The sequence below is a fragment of the Taudactylus pleione genome, unplaced genomic scaffold, assembly GCF_031769625.1.
Source record: "Taudactylus pleione unplaced genomic scaffold, aTauple2 ptg000685l, whole genome shotgun sequence".
Classification (NCBI taxonomy): Eukaryota; Metazoa; Chordata; class Amphibia; order Anura; family Myobatrachidae; genus Taudactylus; species Taudactylus pleione.
This window is the reverse complement of record NW_028285087.1, coordinates 4,419,666-4,439,517: the sequence shown is the minus strand read 5'-3', so window position 1 is coordinate 4,439,517 and position 19,852 is coordinate 4,419,666. Positions and strand designations below refer to the sequence as shown.

Here is a 19,852-nt window from a genome sequence, read left to right as displayed (position 1 = left end):
GATTGGTGCTTTTGTTAATTTTTACCAAAATATTTAAATCTGAGAAGATACAGATATTCCATAAGAGGAAGACCACACGGCGCACATTGTGTTGTGTACTACGTTTGTTTTAGCCGAGCAGATTAAATAATGGCCGCACAAAAGTCCCGTTATGTCTTTGTTCTCACAAACAGATGTACAGTATGAACGTGGTTGTCTAATACAGGGATGCATAATGAGTGTATGATAATAACATTCATCCAGGCATGATATGAGCCTGTGTTCCTGGCACACCGGAGGTTAATGCTGTTATTGCTGCTTGGCATAAAAGCGGAGATTATATTTCTGTGTGGGCCTGGCTGAGACATAATGGGGATTACTCTGAACATTAAAGAGAGACAGATCAGGCATAGCGCAGAGAGATTTAGGCAGAAGAAGAGGACAGACAGAAGGCAGCGGCAAGGAATGACACACATAAAATGAGTTAGAAAGTGCCACTAGCCAAGAAGTCAAATCACTGTCAGCCACGAGATGGCCACGGAATTAAATGGAAAGTTTGAGCTGGTGTCTCAGGAAAACCTGGAGGAATATCTGAAAGCACTAAGTAAGAAAAACAATATGATAGTAATTTGTCCTGATCTCCTATAGGAGACTTGTCCAGCCACAGGCCCTGATACTGTGATGGGGTAATGACAAAAGGCAAAGTGTAATGTGATGGGGATAATGACATGGGGCAGAGTGTAATGTGATGGGGATAATGACATGGGGCAAAGTGTAATGTGATGGGGTAATGACAAGGGGAAAAGTGTAATGTGATGGGGTATTGACATGGGGTAGAGTATAATGTGATGGGATAATGACATGGGGCAAAGTGTAATGTGATGGGGTAATGACATGGGGCAGAGTATAATGTGATGGGGTAATGACAAGGGGCAAATTGTAATGTGATGGGGATAGTGACATGGGGCAAAGTATAATGTGATGGGATAATGACATGGGGCAAAGTGTAATGTGATGGGGTAATGACATGGGGCAAAGTGTAATGTGATGGGGGTAATGACATGGGGCAAAGTGTAATGTGATGGGTTATTGACATTGGATAGAGTATAATGTGATGGGGGTAATGACATGGGGCAAAGTGTAATGTGACGGGGTATTGACATGGGGCAGAGTATAATGTGATGGGGATAATGACATGGGGACAATTGTAATGTGATGGGGATAATGACATGGGGAAGAGTATAATGTGATGGGGATAATGACATGGGGTAGAGTATAATGTGATGGGGATAATGACATGGTATAGAGTATAATGTGATGGGGTAATGACATGGGGCACAGTGTAATGTGATGGGGATAATGACATGGGGTAGAGTATAACGTGATGGGGATAATGACCATAGAGTTGAGTATAATGTAATGGAGGTAATGACATGGGGCAGAGTATAATGTAATGGGGTAATGACATGGGGCAGAGTATAATGTGATGGGGATAATGACATGGGGCAAATTGTAATGTGATGGGGATAATGACATGGGGCAGAGTATAATGTGATGGGGATAATGACATGGGGCAAATTGTAATGTGATGGGGATAATGACATGGGGTAGAGTATAACGTGATGGGGATAATGACCATAGAGTTGAGTATAATGTAATGGAGGTAATGACATGGGGCAGAGTATAATGTAATGGGGTAATGACATGGGGCAGAGTATAATGTGATGGGGATAATGACATGGGGCAAATTGTAATGTGATGGGGATAATGACATGGGGTAGAGTATAATGTGATGGGGATAATGACATGGGGCAAATTGTACTGTGATGGGGTAATGACATGGGGCAGAGTGTAATGTGATGGAGGTAATGACATGGGGCAGAGTGTAATGTGATGGGGATAATGACATGGTGCAGAGTATACTGTGATGGGGTAATGACATGGGGCAGAGTGTAATGTGATGGGGATAATGACATGGGGCAGAGTATAATGTGATGGGGTAATGACATGGGGTAGAGTATAATGTGATGGGGATAATGACATGGGGTAGAGTATAATGTGATGGGGTAATGACACGGGGTAGAGTACAATGTGATGGGGATAATGACATGGGGCAGAGTATAATGTGATGGGGATAATGACATAGAGTTGAGTATAATATAATGGAGGTAAAGACATGGGGCAGAGTATAATGTGATGGGGTAATGACATGGGGCAGAGTGTAATGTGATGGGGTAATGACATGGGGCAGAGTATAATGTGATGGGGATAATGACCATAGAGTTGAGTATAATGTAATGGAGGTAATGACATGGGGTAGAGTACAACGTGATGGGGATAATGACATGGGGCAGAGTATAATGTGATGGGGATAATGACATGGGGCAAATTGTAATGTGATGGGGATAATGACATGGGGCAGAGTATAATGTGATGGCATAATGACATGGGGCAGAGTATAATGTGATGGGGATAATGACCATAAAGTAGAGTATAATGTGATGGGGATAATGACATGGGGCAGAGTGTAATGTGATGGGGATAATGACATGGGGCAGAGTATAATGTGATGGGGATAATGACATGGGGCAGAGTGTAATGTGATGGGGATAATGACATGGTGCAGAGTATAATGTGATGGGGTAATGACATGGGGCAGAGTGTAATGTGATGGGGATAATGACATGGGGCAGAGTATAATGTGATGGGGTAATGACATGGGGTAGAGTATAATGTGATGGGGATAATGACATGGGGCAGAGTATAATGTGATGGGGTAATGACATGGGGTAGAGTACAATGTGATGGGGATAATGACATGGGGCAGAGTATAATGTGATGGGGATAATGACATGGGGCAAATTGTAATGTGATGGGGATAATGACATGGGGCAGAGTATAATGTGATGGCATAATGACATGGGGCAGAGTATAATGTGATGGGGATAATGACCATAAAGTAGAGTATAATGTGATGGGGATAATGACATGGGGCAGAGTGTAATGTGATGGGGATAATGACATGGGGCAGAGTATAATGTGATGGGGATAATGACATGGGGCAGAGTGTAATGTGATGGGGATAATGACATGGGGCAGAGTATAATGTGATGGGGTAATGACATGGGGCAGAGTGTAATGTGATGGGGATAATGACATGGGGCAGAGTATAATGTGATGGGGTAATGACATGGGGTAGAGTATAATGTGATGGGGATAATGACATGGGGCAGAGTATAATGTGATGGGGTAATGACATGGGGTAGAGTACAATGTGATGGGGATAATGACATGGGGCAGAGTATAATGTGATGGGGATAATGACCATAGAGTTGAGTATAATGTAATGGAGGTAATGACATGGGGCAGAGTATAATGTGATGGGGTAATGACATGGGGCAGAGTATAATGTGATGGGGTAATGACATGGGGCAGAGAATAATGTGATGGGGTAATGACATTGGGTAGAGTACAATGTGATGGGGATAATGACATGGGGCAGAGTATAATGTGATGGGGATAATGACATGGGGCAAATTGTAATGTGATGGGGATAATGACATGGGGCAGAGTGTAATGTGATGGAGGTAATGACATGGGGCAGAGTATAATGTGATGGGAATAATGACCATAAAGTAGAGTATAATGTAATGGAGGTAATGACATGGGGCAGAGTATAATGTGATGGGAATAATGACCATAAAGTAGAGTATAATGTAATGGAGGTAATGACATGGGGCAGAGTGTAATGTGATGGGGTAATGACATGGGGCAGAATATAATGTGATGGGGATAATGACATGGGGCAAATTGTAATGTGATGGGGATAATGACATGGGGCAGAGTGTAATGTGATGGAGGTAATGACATGGAGTACAGTGTAATGTGATGGGGTAATGACATGGGGCAGAGTATAATGTGATGGGGATAATGACATGGGGCAGAGTGTAATGTGATGGGGATAATGACATGGGTAGAGTATAATGTGATGGGGATAATGACATGGGGTAGAGTATAATGTGATGGAGGTAATGACATGGGGCAGAGTATAATGTGATGGGGATAATGACCATAAAGTAGAGTATAATGTAATGGAGGTAATGACATGGGGCAGAGTGTAATGTGATGGGGTAATGACATGGTGCAGAGTATAATGTGATGGGGTAATGACATTGTGCAGAGTGTAATGTGATGGGGTAATTACATGGGGCACAGTGTAATGTGATAGGGTAATGACATGGGGCAGAGTATAATGTGATGGGGATAATGACATGGGGTAGAGTATAATGTGATGGGGTAATGACATGGGGCAGAGTATAATGTGATGGCATAATGACATGGGGCAGAGTATAATGTGATGGGGATAATGACCATAAAGTAGAGTATAATGTGATGGGGATAATGACATGGGGCAGAGTGTAATGTGATGGGGATAATGACATGGGGCAGAGTATAATGTGATGGGGTAATGACATGGGGCAGAGTGTAATGTGATGGGGTAATGACATGGGGCACAGTGTAATGTGATGTGGTAATGACATGGGGCAGAGTATAATGTGATGGGGATGATGACATGGGGTAGAGTATAATGTGATGGGGTAATGACATGGGGTAGAGTATAATGTGATGGGATAATGACATGGTGCAGAGTATAATGTGATGGGGATAATGACATGGGGTAGAATATAATGTGATGGGGTAATGACATGGGGCAGAGTATAATGTGATGGGATAATGACATGGGGCAGAGTATAATGTGATGGGGTAATGACATGGGGCAGAGTATAATGTGATGGGGTAATGACATGGTGCAGAGTGAAATGTTTACTATAATGTCCCTCACATCTCACTCTCATGTACCTGACACTTTATTATAATGTCCCTCACATCTCACTCTCATGTACCTGACACTGTACTATAATGTCCCTCACATCTCACTCTCATGTACCTGACACTTTACTATAATGTCACTCTCATCTCACTCTCATGTACCTGACACATTACTATAATGTCCCTCACATCTCACTCTCATGTCCTTGACACTTTACTATAATGTCACTCACATCTCACTCTCATGTACCTGACACTTTACTATACTGTCCCTCTCATCTCACTCTCATGTACCTGACACTTTACTATAATGTCCCTCACATCTCACTCTCATATACCTGACACTGTACTATAATGTCCCTCACATCTCACTCTCATATCCCTGACACATTACTATCATGTCCCTCACATCTCACTCTCATGTACCTGACACTGTACTATGATGTCCCTCTCATCTCACCCTCATGTACCTGACACTGTGCTATAATGTCCCTCTCATCTCACCCTCATATACCTGACACTTTACTATAATGTCCCTCACATCTCACCCTCATATCCCTGACACTTTACTATAATGTCCCTCACATCTCACCCTCATATCCCTGACACTTTACTATAATGTCCCTCACATCTCACTCTCATGTCCCTGACACTTTACTATAATGTCCCTCACATCTCACTCTCATGTCCCTGACACTTTACTATAATGTCCCTCACATCTCACTCTCATGTACCTGACACTTTACTATAATGTCCCTCACATCTCACTCTCATGTCCCTGACACTTTACTATAATGTCCCTCACATCTCACTCTCATGTACCTGACACTTTACTATAATGTCCCTCACATCTCACTCTCATGTCCCTGACACTTTACTATAATGTCCCTCACATCTCACTCTCATGTCCCTGACACTTTACTATAATGTCCCTCACATCTCACTCCCATGTACCTGACACTTTACTATAATGTCCCTCACATCTCACTCTCATGTCCCTGACACTTTACTATAATGTCCCTCACATCTCACTCTCATGTCCCTGACACTTTACTATAATGTCCCTCACATCTCACTCTCATGTCCCTGACACTTTACTATAATGTCCCTCACATCTCACCCTCATATCCCTGACACTTTACTATAATGTCCCTCTCATCTCACTCTCATGTCCCTGACACTTTACTATAATGTCCCTCACATCTCACTCTCATGTACCTGACACTTTACTATAATGTACCTCACATCTCACTCTCATATCCCTAACACTACTATAATGTCCCTCTCATCTCACTCTCATGTATCTGTCACTTTACTATAATGTCCCTCTCATTTCACTCTCATGTACCTGACACTTTACTATAATGTCCCTCACATCTCACTCTCATATCCCTAACACTACTATAATGTCCCTCAAATCTCACCCTCATGTCCCTGACACTTTACTATGATGTCCCTCACATCCCACTGTCATATGCCTGACACTTTACTATAATGTCCCTCACATCTCACTCTCATGTACCTGACACTGTACTATAATGTCCCTCACATCTCACTCTCATATCCCTGACACTTTACTATAATGTCCCTCTCATCTCACTCTCATGTATCTGTCACTTTATTATAATGTCCCTCACATCTCACAATCCCGTCAATGACACCTCCCTATCATGTCTCTTCTCTCCCATAGACATAAACGTCGCTCTTAGGAAGATTGTTCTTCTCTTGCGCCCAGAGAAAGAGTTTGTGGCAGACGGAAACCATATGATAATCCGAACACTCAGCACTTTCCGAAATTACATCATGGACTTCACCCTGGGAGAGGAATTTGAAGAAGATCTTAGTGTCGTTGATGGCCGTGTCTGCAAGGTAGGGATGGCCAATGGGAACGGTACAATCACTACCACACATTGGGCTGGTTCTGAGTTGGATGCTGCAGCACCCGTGTCTGCGTCGTTTGCCTGTATTTTTTTTTGCGACTTAATGCAAATACCGCTATGAGCCCTTCCCTGGTATACAGATGGTTGACGTACTTCTCCGATTTTTGTGGGTCTGCGCTTTGGTCAGGAGGAGTCCTGCTTGTTAGCACGCAGTGGCCCAAACCATGATTGATATGCTGTGGCCATTGTGGGCGTGGAGGGGGTGTCACCAGCCTGTGTTCCCGGCAGTGCTATTTTTGTAGAAAAATAGGTTGAGGAACCCTTGAGGAGGAGCAAAGGTGGGCGGAGCTGTTGGGGTTAGTGTTATAATAACATGTCAATCTGTCATATAATATACAGAGAACACACACATACAGCCCATACTTCTCCATTACACAGAGAGAAATGACAAGAAAAAATACAACACATTGGCCCCCGACAGGGAAAAATGCAACACATTGGCCCCCGACAGGGAAAAATACAACACATTGGCCCCCGATAGGGAAAAATACAACACATTGGCCCCCGACAGGGAAATAATACAACACATTGGCCCCCGACAGGAAAAAATACAACACATTGGCCCAGTGGCGTAACTAGGGTATTTGGAGCCCAGGGCAAATTTGAAAAGGGAGCCCCCCCCCCTGATGTGCGCGCGCCGAAAAATGAGCGTGGTCACTTAAAAATGGGGCGTGTCAACATGACACACCCCTTTATTTTCACACTGAACATTCCTATCCATATGCACCTTAACCCCAGTAGTACCCCTTATACAATACCCCCAGTATGGAGTTGTGGTCCCTCTTATGCGGGCCCATAGTAATGCCCCTTATACAGTATCCCCAGTAGTGGTCCCCCCAAATGCAGTGCCCCATGTAGTGTTCCCCCTTATGCAGTGCCCCCAGTAGCAGTCCCCATAATGCAGTGTGCCCAGTAGCGGTATCCCCTTATGCAGTGCCCTTTATATGGTGCCCCCAGTAGTAGTCCCCCCCTATGCAGTGCCCTTTATATAGTGCCCCCAGCAGTAGTCCCCCCCATGCAGTTTTCCCAGTAGTGGTCCCCTTATGTAGGCACCCAGTAGTGATCCCCCCTATCCAGTGCCCCCTGTAGTGGCCCTTCCTATTATTGCCCCCAGTAGTGGTTCCCCGAGTGCAGTGCCTCTACTAGTAGGCCCCTTTTATAATGCCCCCAGTGGTAGTTCCCCCCCAAGTAGTAGTCCCCAGTAGTGGTTCCCCCTTCTGATTAAGTGCCCCCAGTAGTAGCCCCCCCCCAGTAGAGGTCCTCCCAATAATGGTGCCCCCACCCCCAGTAGAGGTCCTCCCAGTAGTAGCCACCCCCCCTACCCCGTTCTGCAGATAGGTTAAAAAAAAAATGTATGTATATATACATATATATATATATATATATATAAAAACATACTTACCTGCTGCTCCGGTCCGCGCCGCCGCTCCCGCCACCGCCCGCCAGTCCTCCCGGGCTGGCGCGCTCAGCATTATGGGACAGACGTCATGACGTCAGTCCCATTACCCACTGCAGGAGCCGGACGGAAGTCCGGCTCTTGCAGTGGGTGCTGCTGCAGTCAATGAGAGTCTATCTGACTCTCATTGGCTGCTGTTTAACACACGCATCGCCACCAGCGCTGGAGGCGATGTGTGTGTTATGCACAGCCAGAGCCCGCCTCCTGGCGCTATTGGGCAAGCGCTCAGGGGGAGGGAACGGGCTCAGGCGTGCAGCACAGGACCGGCGCTGGAAGCCTAGCGCCGGTCCTGTGTAAATGTGTAGCGCCGACCGCAATCACTGCGGTCGGCGCTACACTTGTGGCTAACTAGGGAAGGCCAGACCATGGCCGGCGGCGCCCCCCCACGCCGCCGGTCCCACGGCGCCCAGGGCACACGCCCTGCCCGATCCCCCCTAGTTACGCCACTGCATTGGCCCCCGACAGGGAAATAATACAACACATTGGCCCCAGACAGGGAAAAATACAACACATTGGCCCCTGACAGGAATAAATCAACCACATTGGCTCCCACAGGAAAATATTAAAACACATTGGCCCCCGACAGGAATAAAACAAACACATTGGCCCCCACAGGAAAATATTAAAACACATTGGCCCCCGACAGGATACAACACATTGGCCCATGACAGGAAACATACAACATATTGTCCCCCACAGGTAAAAATGAAAAACATTGCCCCAACAGGAAAAAAATAGGATGGGTAGTGTATGTCCCTGGGGCAGGGGACGGGTGGTAAGGTGCTTAGTATATGTCCCTGGGCTGGGGGAGGTACTGTATGTCTAGGGGCCAGGGGTAGGGTGGGGAGGGTGTGTCTAGGGGGATGGGGGGCAGTTTACTTCTATGGGCCCGTAGTGTATGTCCCTGGGCCTGGAGGTGTCCTACCACAAGGGAGTCCAGCCGGGCGGCAGCAGGATGAGCTGGAGAGGCTCTCCAATCAGCAGTACTCGTCAGAAAGAAGGAGTCCTGCGTTGCGGCGTTTAGAGTGGGCAGGTCTGACGCACCTCGGAGGTCACAGGTTTCACCAAGCCCTAGATGGGGACGGCTGATCCCGGCCTCCACCCCTGCCCACTGGAGCCATGCTATGCCGCTTCTGCTAGCTAGTGGCACCCGAAAGTACCTGGGCCAGAAGCAGATGGCAGCTTCTGGTGAGCCACCCTGGCCAGCAGGACCATGGGACCAGCCCAGCAGGAACTTTCCCACTGTCCCGGCGGCCCAATCCGCCTCTGGCAATAGGTGAATTTTGCAGGTGCGGACAGCCTGAGAAATAATGTGTGAGGAGAACACTACCCATGCTTAGCCCCTGCGGACATCTGGGGTTACTACAGGTATAAGAGACAGACACCAAGGGGTAAATTTACTAAGAATCGAGGACCTCATTCAGACCCGCTTGCAAGCACTGAACGCTCGCAAGCGGGTCGATGTTTAGGCCGTGCGCAAAAAGGGGCGGCTGTCGATGTTGATAGACAGCTCGCCCCATTTTGTAGGCGTGGCGGGGGGGTGGTTTCACAAATGGAGACGTTCTTAAGGAACGCCTGCCGATTTGTGGGCGACCGCACTGACATCAGCAGTGATGTCAGTGGGGAGCTTCCTGCTCGATCAGAGCAGGAAGCTCCCTGTGGCTTGCGGTTGCCGAGACCCAACCTTAGGGTCTCGTCGCAAGCCCCGATAGTCGCGATGGTCTTGACCATCACGACCATCAACCTGGTCGGTCGCTAAAGCCGTGGGTGGTAACCCACAGCTTAGCTAGCGACCAGGAGGCCGCACTTCAAAACCCAAGTGGCCGCCCTCATTCAGACCGACCGCTCGCATTTTGCGAGCACCTCTGAATGAGGCCCCGAGTTTGGGAGAGTTTGCTATCTCTGGAAAGTTTGGGCATTTTTTTCCACTCGCAAATTTACTAATGTCAAACTCGGGAGAGAGATCTCCTTTGCTACGGGAAATTACTGGAGAGTTAGCAACTCTTCAACTCACCATCGGCAAAACTCGAGAACCTTTTCACTAGTGAAGATGGGATTCGGGAATTTGCCTGTGATCTGAGAGTTTGGCAGAAACATACACAGATCACTGTGATCCATGTATGTTTCTGGCTGTAAATAGAAAAAAAAGGTTAATGTTTATAAAATGATTATGGGCTCTATTTACTACAATCCGCATTGGTAATGCAGATTGTAGTGTGATATTATCGAGTGAATTCGCATTGCGAATTCAGGCAATATCACAGGGATTTACTACAAATCCCTTGCAGGGACAGAGCTTGCGATAAAGCTCTGTCCCTGTGAATCCTCCTCGGAGCCTTATCACGGTATTTTCACAAAAAATACCGTGATTAAGTGCCCGCACATGCGCCGACCGGTCGCCGCTGCTACCCCGCACCGGCGCTAAGCCCCCCCCCCGGTGCTAAGCCCTGCCCCCCACGATCGCGGACCCCCGCGACCCCCCCTCCCCGCCCTTGCGACCCCCCCTCCCTTAATAGCACTTACCTGCATGCTCCAGGCCTCCGGTGATGTTCTCCATTCCTCCGGTCAGGTGATCTCCCATACTGCACTGGGGCCCGATCACCTGATGACCGGGCCGCAGTGCACTGTGGGAGACCAGCTGACCGGAGGGGAGTCATCACCGGAGGCCCGATCACCGGTCCCTGGAGTCAGGTAAGTACATTTTTTTGTACTATTTTTTTTTTTCTTTTTTTACAGTAATCAGCTTGCGGTCTGGTTTAGACCACACAGGTAATTACAGGGACCGACTCCGGGCTCTGCTCTCCCCGTTAGAGCAGGGCAGGAGGCCGGTAAGCAGGGGAGACCCTGGATAACGCCACCTCCAGGTGACGTTATTATCACAGGGCTTTCCCCGATATTTTTTTCACATTTATTTTTAGTAACTGTGGTCGGATCACATTTCCCATTACAGTTATGGGAAATGCGATCTGCTTTACTAAAAATAAGTGATACTTAGGGGTTGGAGTAGAATTTTAAGAATTCTACTCCAATTGCCCTATAGTAACTCTAAGTGATAGTAAAATAATGTGAAAAGGGTGTGAAAACACCCTTTTTCACTTTATTTAAGTAAAAATAATGTTAATAAATAGAGCCCTAAACAACAGTTTACTTATATTTATTACTTTATTACTCCCGTACCCACAGCCCAGGGGTGTGGGGAAGAGCCCCGGGCTTCAGACCAAGCCTGGGGTTTCGGGGGGGGACCCCTTCTTGGGATCCCCAGCTTGGCCTGAGCGGTTTGGGCTGATAATGGTTTGGCCACGGAGCCCTGGTAATAGGGTCTCAGGGTTGTGCTAGTTTTAATTATAGGGGGACCTCTACGCATTTTTCCCCCCTATAATTAAAACCAGGACTAGCCCTGCAGCCTGGTGTTGGTTTCTAAATTACAGTGGAACCCTAATCATTTTGTTCCTCATAATTTTAGAAACCAGGACTGGCTGGCAAGTCCGGGGCTGGTTAAGCTTCTGGGGCGGGACCCTACGTAATTTTTTTTACAAACATTTAACCCGAAGTTAATCAAGTTAAAAAAAAAAGCAAACTCGTCCAGACTCCATTTTTAGTAAATTTACCCCACAGAATCACAGGTCCTCCCTGAATCCTCCACTGCCCATTACACCCATAATAGTTACACTGCTGCTGGGCTGGCTCCCTTCTCTGCATTCTCTCTGTTTATCTACCAGGCCTCAGAGTCAAGCAGGGGGCAAGGGACAGTCTTCAAACTACTTGCCACTGTACAGTGTATAACAACAGTGTTTGAAACACTTGTATAGTGGCAGATAGTTTGCAGACTTTCCCTTGCTCCCAGCGTGGCTGTGAAATTATCAACTGACTCGCTGTGGAGGATGCGAAGCTAAGCTGTTACCCACCCCCGTGGCTACAGTCTTCAATAGATAATCAGACCTCCTGTCTCTGGCAAACCCTGCTGCAGCTCACATGTCCTGCTGTCACATCCCTCCTGCACCCTCTCTCGTCTTCTCAGTGGGAGGTTCAGTGCACACCCGGACCACCCCGTAGTCCCCTGACCCGGCTTCCTCTTCCCTCACCTCGCTGGCCAGGTCATGCTGCTATTGCTCAGCGCTCCTCCAAGTCACCTCCAACCAAGAGGTACAGGGATGTAATTTGTCACACGAACTTCCGGAACGGCGTTCCGAAGCATTCCGGCAGAAATATAGCCCTGGTTCCTGGAAACAGTGATGCGTTGCCCCCATTTTCTTGGAGTGTCAAGGCCAAAGTCCGCGTAAGAGGACACAGATTTACTGGCCTCGCAAGCGACAGAAAACGGCCAGTCTGATTAAGCTTCGTTTTACACAGATGGCCGATGCTACATTGGATTTTGATCCGATGCTGCATCTTTGGATGAAGCACTCGGATGTGCAATACCGGCTGGATGCGTCTTTTACCTTCAGGCACCTCCTATAGGCATTGGCTTATGTTAGCACAGTAGTTGCGTCCAAAGACCAGCTACTGTGCTACTGCATCCACCTGTGAATCAGGCCCTGTGTAAACAACCAGTTCAGGGACACGCCCACTGCACGCCCATAACACGCCCATCTCTATGCATCTGCATTGCCACCTTTCAGTCACCGCCCAGGAGCTCCCAATACATTTTCAAGCCTCTGTGCGCACGGGCTCTGGATGCGTGCACCATGCGAGTGAGATGCAGGCTCAGTAGAAAAAAAAAATCGCCCGACTTTGGCATTGCGTACGTCTCGGAATCCGGCCCATTGAGTGAACACATATGGAATACAAGCATGCAATCTTGGCACTGGAATCCATCACAGCTCCGGAATTAAATGACAAACCCATCACCATGGATGATGCAGTCATGTCCGAAGTTGTGTCCATTATGACAGCCAACGGACTAAGATATGCAAATTTAGCTATCTGTGTGTATGTGTAATACCCAAGTGTGGTTAGGGTTCTGTAGTGTGTGGTTAGGGTTCTGTAGTGTGTGCTTAGGGTTCTGTAGTGTTTGGTTAGGGTTCCATAGTGTGTGGTTAGGGTTCCGTAGTGTGTGGTTAGGGTTCTGTAGTGTGTGGTTAGGGTTCTGTAGTTTTTGGATAGGGTTCTGTAGTGTGTGGTTAGGGTTCTGTAGTGTGTGGATAGGGTTCTGTAGTGTGTGGATAGGGTTCTGTAGTGTTTGGTTAGGGTTATGTAGTGTGTGGTTAGGCTTCTGTAGTTTTTGGATAGGGTTCTGTAGTGTGTGGTTAGGGTTCCATAGTGTGTGGTTAGGGTTCCGTAGTGTGTGGTTAGGGTTCTGTAGTTTTTGGATAGGGTTCTGTAGTGTGTGGTTAGGGTTCTGTAGTGTGTGGATAGGGTTCTGTAGTGTGTGGATAGGGTTCTGTAGTGTTTGGTTAGGGTTATGTAGTGTGTGGTTAGGCTTCTGTAGTTTTTGGATAGGGTTCTGTAGTGTGTGGTTAGGGTTCTGTAGTGTGTGAATAGGGTTCTGTAGTTTTTGGTTAGGGTTCCGTAGTGTGCGGTTAGGGTTCCATAGTGTGTGGGTAGGGTTCCATAGTGTGTGGATAGGGTTCTGTAGTGTTTGGTTAGGGTTATGTAGTGTGTGGTTAGGGTTCCGTAGTATGCGGTTAGGGTTCCGTAGTGTGTGGTTAGGGTTCTGTAGTGTGTGGCTAGGATTCCGTAGTGTGTGGTTAGGGTTCCGTAGTGTGTGGTTAGGGTTCTGTAGTGTGCGGTTAGGGTTCTGTAGGGTGCGGTTAGGGTTCTGTAGGGTGCAGTTAGGGTTCTGTAGTATGCGGTTAGGGTTCCATAGTGTGTGGTTAGGGTTCTGTAGTGTGTTGTTAGGATTCTGTAGTGTTTGGTTAGGGCTCTGTAGTGTGTGGTTAGGGTTCTGTAGTATGCGGTTAGGGTTCCATAGTGTGTGGTTAGGGTTCTGTAGTGTGTGGTTAGGATTCTGTAGTGTGTGGTTAGGGTTCTGTAGTGTGTGGTTAGGGTTATGTAGTGGATGGGGTTTCTCCCCGTGCTAGTCATTCTTGAGAGATAGGTGGTCCCCAAAACTTTAAATGTACAGTATGTCTAATGTTACTTTAACTACTGCATTGTCAATACCACAAATGGAAAAAACAACTTTACATACAACTATAATTCAATAATTGAATATACCCTAACCTCAGACTACTCCTGGTAGTCCTACCTGACCAGGTTATCATTGGTGCACAAGTTAATTCTCATTCACTTTTCCTCATGGACCCATTAAAGTAAATCTTCACATAATGAGAGGTGGTTTATAGGGACAGTACTATTGTGCCTACCTTTAAAGTCACTTAATTTGGATTTATGTGGGTGCAAACTGGGGGATGATGTCTGCCCTGCTATATACGTAAATATGTACTGCAGGGTGAGAGCAGTGAGCAATGCCAGATGTACTTTCTGTCTTCTCGTTTTGTTCAGTTGCAGTCTAGCAGGATAACAGCTCCAGCACTACATTCAGGATGACAGCTCCAGCACTACATTCAGGCTGACAGCTCCAGCACTACATTCAGGATGACAGATCCAGCACTACATTCAGGAAGACAGCTCCAGCACTACATTCAGGATAACAGCTCCAGCACTACATTCAGGAAGACAGCTCCAGCACTACATTCAGGATAACAGCTCCAGCACTACATTCAGGATGACAGCTACAGCACTACATTCAGGATGACAGCTCCAGCACTAAATTCAGGATGACAGCTCCAGCTCCAGCACTACATTCAGGCAGACAGCTCCAGCACTACATTCAGGCAGACAGCTCCAGCACTACATTCAGGAAGACAGCTCCAGCACTACATTCAGGAAGACAGCTCCAGCACTACATTCAGGATGACAGCTACAGCACTACATTCAGGATGACAGCTCCAGCACTAAATTCAGGATGACAGCTCCAGCTCCAGCACTACATTCAGGCTGACAGCTCCAGCACCACATTCAGGCAGACAGCTCCAGCACTACATTCAGGCTGACAGCTCCAGCACTACATTCAGGATGACAGCTCCAGCACTACATTCAGGATGACAGCTCCAGCACTACATTCAGGATGACAGCTCCAGCACTACATTCAGGATAACAGCTCCAGCACTACATTCAGGAAGACAGCTCCAGCACTACATTCAGGATGACAGCTCCAGCACTACATTCAGGCTGACAGCTCCAGCACCACATTCAGGCAGACAGCTCCAGCACTACATTCAGGCTGACAGCTCCAGCACTACATTCAGGATGACAGCTCCAGCTCTACATTCAGGATAACAGCTCCAGCACTACATTCAGGAAGACAGCTCCAGCACTACATTCAGGATAACAGCTCCAGCACTACATTCAGGATGACAGCTACAGCACTACATTCAGGATGACAGCTCCAGCACTACATTCAGGACGACAGCTCCAGCTCCAGCACTACATTCAGGCAGACAGCTCCAGCACTACATTCAGGCAGACAGCTCCAGCACTACATTCAGGCAGACAGCTCCAGCACTACATTCAGGCAGACAGCTCCAGCTCCAGCACTACATTCAGGCAGACAGCTCCAGCACTACATTCAGGCAGACAGCTCCAGCACTACATTCAGGCTGACAGCTCCAGCACTACATTCAGGCAGACAGCTCCAGCACTACATTCAGGCAGACAGCTCCAGCACTACATTCAGGCAGACAGCTCCAGCACTACATTCAGGATGACAGCTCCAGCACTACATTCAGGATGACAGCTCCAGCACTACATTCAGGATGACAGCTCCAGCACTACATTCAGGAAGACAGCTCCAGCACTACATTCAGGATAACAGCTCCAGCACTACATTCAGGATGACAGCTCCAGCACTACATTCAGGCAGACAGCTCCAGCACTACATTCAGGATGACAGCTCCAGCACTACATTCAGGATGACAGCTCCAGCACTACATTCAGGATGACAGCTCCAGCACTACATTCAGGAAGACAGCTCCAGCACTACATTCAGGATGACAGCTCCAGCACTACATTCAGGAAGACAGCTCCAGCACTACATTCAGGAAGACAGCTCAGCACTACATTCAGGATAACAGCTCCGGCACTACATTCAGGATGACAGCTCCGGCACTACATTCAGGATGACAGCTCCGGCACTACATTCAGGAAGACAGCTCCGGCACTACAATCAGGCAGACAGCTCCGGCACTACAATCAGGCAGACAGCTCCGGCACTACATTCAGGCAGACAGCTCCGGCACTACATTCAGCCTGAAAGCTCCGGCACTACATTCAGCCTGAAAGCTCCGGCACTGCATTCAGGCTGACAGCTCCGGCACTACATTCAGGCTGACAGCTCCAGCACTACATTCAGGATAACAGCTCCAGCACTACATTCAGGATGACAGCTACAGCACTACATTCAGGATGACAGCTCCAGCACTAAATTCAGGATGACAGCTCCAGCTCCAGCACTACATTCAGGCTGACAGCTCCAGCACCACATTCAGGCAGACAGCTCCAGCACTACATTCAGGCTGACAGCTCCAGCACTACATTCAGGCTGACAGCTCCAGCACTACATTCAGGATAATAGCTCCAGCACTACATTCAGGAAGACAGCTCCAGCACTACATTCAGGATAACAGCTCCAGCACTACATTCAGGCTGACAGCTCCAGCACCACATTCAGGCTGACAGCTCCAGCACTACATTCAGGCTGACAGCTCCAGCACTACATTCAGGATGACAGCTCCAGCACTACATTCAGGATGACAGCTCCAGCACTACATTCAGGATGACAGCTCCAGCACTACATTCAGGATGACAGCTCCAGCACTACATTCAGGATGACAGCTCCAGCACTACATTCAGGAAGACAGCTCCAGCACTACATTCAGGATGACAGCTCCAGCACTACATTCAGGATGACAGCTACAGCACTACATTCAGGATGACAGCTCCAGCACTACATTCAGGCTGACAGCTCCAGCACTACATTCAGGCTGACAGCTCCAGCACTACATTCAGGATGACAGCTCCAGCACAACATTCAGGCTGACAGCTCCAGCACTACATTCAGGATGACAGCTCCAGCACTACATTCAGGATGACAGCTCCAGCACTACATTCAGGATGACAGCTCCAGCACTACATTCAGGATGACAGCTCCAGCACTACATTCAGGATGACAGCTCCAGCACTACATTCAGGATGACAGCTCCAGCACTACATTCAGGATGACAGCTCCAGCTCCAGCACTACATTCAGGCTGACAGCTCCAGCACTACATTCAGGCAGACAGCTCCAGCACTACATTCAGGCAGACAGCTCCAGCACTACATTCAGGCTGACAGCTCCAGCACTACATTCAGGCTGACAGCTCCAGCACTACATTCAGGATGACAGCTCCAGCACTACATTCAGGATGACAGCTCCAGCACTACATTCAGGATGACAGCTCCAGCACTACATTCAGGAAGACAGCTCCAGCACTACATTCAGGAAGACAGCTCCAGCACTACATTCAGGAAGACAGCTCCGGCACTACATTCAGGATGACAGCTCCGGCACTACATTCAGGATGACAGCTCCGGCACTACATTCAGGATGACAGCTCCGGCACTACATTCAGGAAGACAGCTACGGCACTACATTCAGGAAGACAGCTCCGGCACTACAATCAGGCAGACCGCTCCGGCACTACATTCAGCCTGAAAGCTCCGGCACTACATTCAGCCTGACAGCTCCGGCACTACATTCAGCCTGACAGCTCCGGCACTACATTCAGCCTGACAGCTCCGGCACTACATTCAGCCTGACAGCTCCGGCACTACATTCAGGCTGACAGCTCCGGCACTACATTCAGGCTGACAGCTCCGGCATTGCATACAGGCTGACAGCTCCGGCATTGCATACAGGCTGACAGCTCCGGCATTGCATTCAGGCTGACAGCTCCGGCATTGCATACAGGCTGACAGCTCCAGCACTACATTCAGGCTGAGAGCTCCAGCACTACATTCAGGCTGAGAGCTCCAGCACTGCATTCAGGCTGACAGCTCCAGCACTACATTCAGGCACACAGCTCCAGCACTACTACATTCAGGCTGACAGCTCCAGCATTACATTCAGGCTGACATCTCCAGCATTACATTCAGGCTGACAGCTCCAGCACTACATTCAGGCAGACAGCTCCAGCACTGCATTCAGGCTGACAGCCCCAGCACTGCATTCAGGCTGACAGCCCCAGCACTACATTCAGGATGACAGCTCCAGCACTACATTCAGGAAGACAGCTCCGGCACTACATTCAGGATGACAGCTCCAGCGCTACATTCAGGATGACAGCTCCGGCGCTACATTCAGGATGACAGCTCCGGCGCTACATTCAGGATGACAGCTCCGGCGCAACTTTCAGGATGACAGCTCCGGCGCTACATTCAGGCTGACAGCTCCGGCGCTACATTCAGGCTGACAGCTCTGGCACTACATTCAGGCTGACAGCTGCGGCACTACATTCAGGCTGACAGCTCCGGCACTACATTCAGGCTGACTGCTCCGGCACTACATTCAGGATACCCACTCCAGCACTACATTCAGCCAGAAAGCTCCAGCACTACATTCAGGCTGACAGCTCCGGCACTACATTCAGGATACCCGCTCCAGCACTACATTCAGCCTGAAAGCTCTAGCACTACATTCAGGCTGACAGCTCCAGCACTACATTCAGGCTGACAGCTCCGGCTCTACATTCAGGATACCAGCTCCAGCACTACATTCAGCCTGAAAGCTCCAGCACTACATTCAGGCTGACAGCTCCAGCACTACATTCAGGCTGACAGCTCCAGCACTACATTCAGGTTGACAGCTCCAGCACTGCATTCAGGCTGACAGCTCCAGCACTACATTCAGGCACACAGCTCCAGCACTACTACATTCAGGCTGACAGCTCCACCATTACATTGAGGCTGACAGCTCCACCATTACATTCAGGCAGACAGCACCGGCACTACATTCAGGCTGACAGCTCCGGCACTACATTCAGGCAGACAGCTCCGGCACTACATTCAGGCTGACAGCTCCGGCACTACATTCAGGCTGACAGCTCCGGCACTACATTCAGGCTGACAGCTCCGGCACTACATTCAGCCTGACAGCTCCGGCACTGCATTCAGCCTGACAGCTCCAGCACTACATTCAGCCTGACAGCTCCAGCACTGCATTCAGGCTGACAGCCCCAGCACTGCATTCAGGATGACAGCTCCAGCACTACATTCAGGATGACAGCTCCAGCACTACATTCAGGATGACAGCTCCAGCACTACATTCAGGATGACAGCTCCAGGACTACATTCAGGCTGACAGCTCCGGCACTACATTCAGGCTGACAGCTCCGGCATTACATTCAGGCTGACAGCTCCGGCATTACATTCAGGCTGACAGCTCCGGCATTACGCTCCAGCACTACATTCAGGATGACAGCTCCAGCACTACATTCAGGATGACAGCTCCGGCACTACATTCTGGATGACAGCTCCGGCAGTACATTCAGGCAGACAGCTCCGGCAGTACATTCAGGCAGACAGCTCCGGCACTACATTCAGGCAGACAGCTCCGGCACTACATTCAGGCAGACAGCTCCGGCACTACATTCAGGCTGACAGCTCCG

At 48.5% G+C, this 19,852-nt stretch overlaps 1 protein-coding gene and 1 pseudogene across 1 annotated transcript in view; both read left to right on the top strand.

The window, feature by feature from the left end:
* The first annotated feature begins 387 nt into the window (after positions 1-387).
* RBP5 (retinol binding protein 5) overlaps positions 388-19,852 on the top strand; it is a 45,607-nt gene continuing 26,142 nt past the window's right edge. Inside the window, exons 1-2 of the mRNA XM_088456025.1 lie at positions 388-583; positions 6,500-6,678. Of these exons, the coding sequence (XP_088312151.1) occupies positions 511-583; positions 6,500-6,678 (252 nt within the window). The 5' untranslated portion in view covers positions 388-510. The remainder of the gene's footprint in view (positions 584-6,499; positions 6,679-19,852) is intronic.
* On the top strand, positions 5,450-6,130 carry LOC148477878 (uncharacterized; annotated as a pseudogene).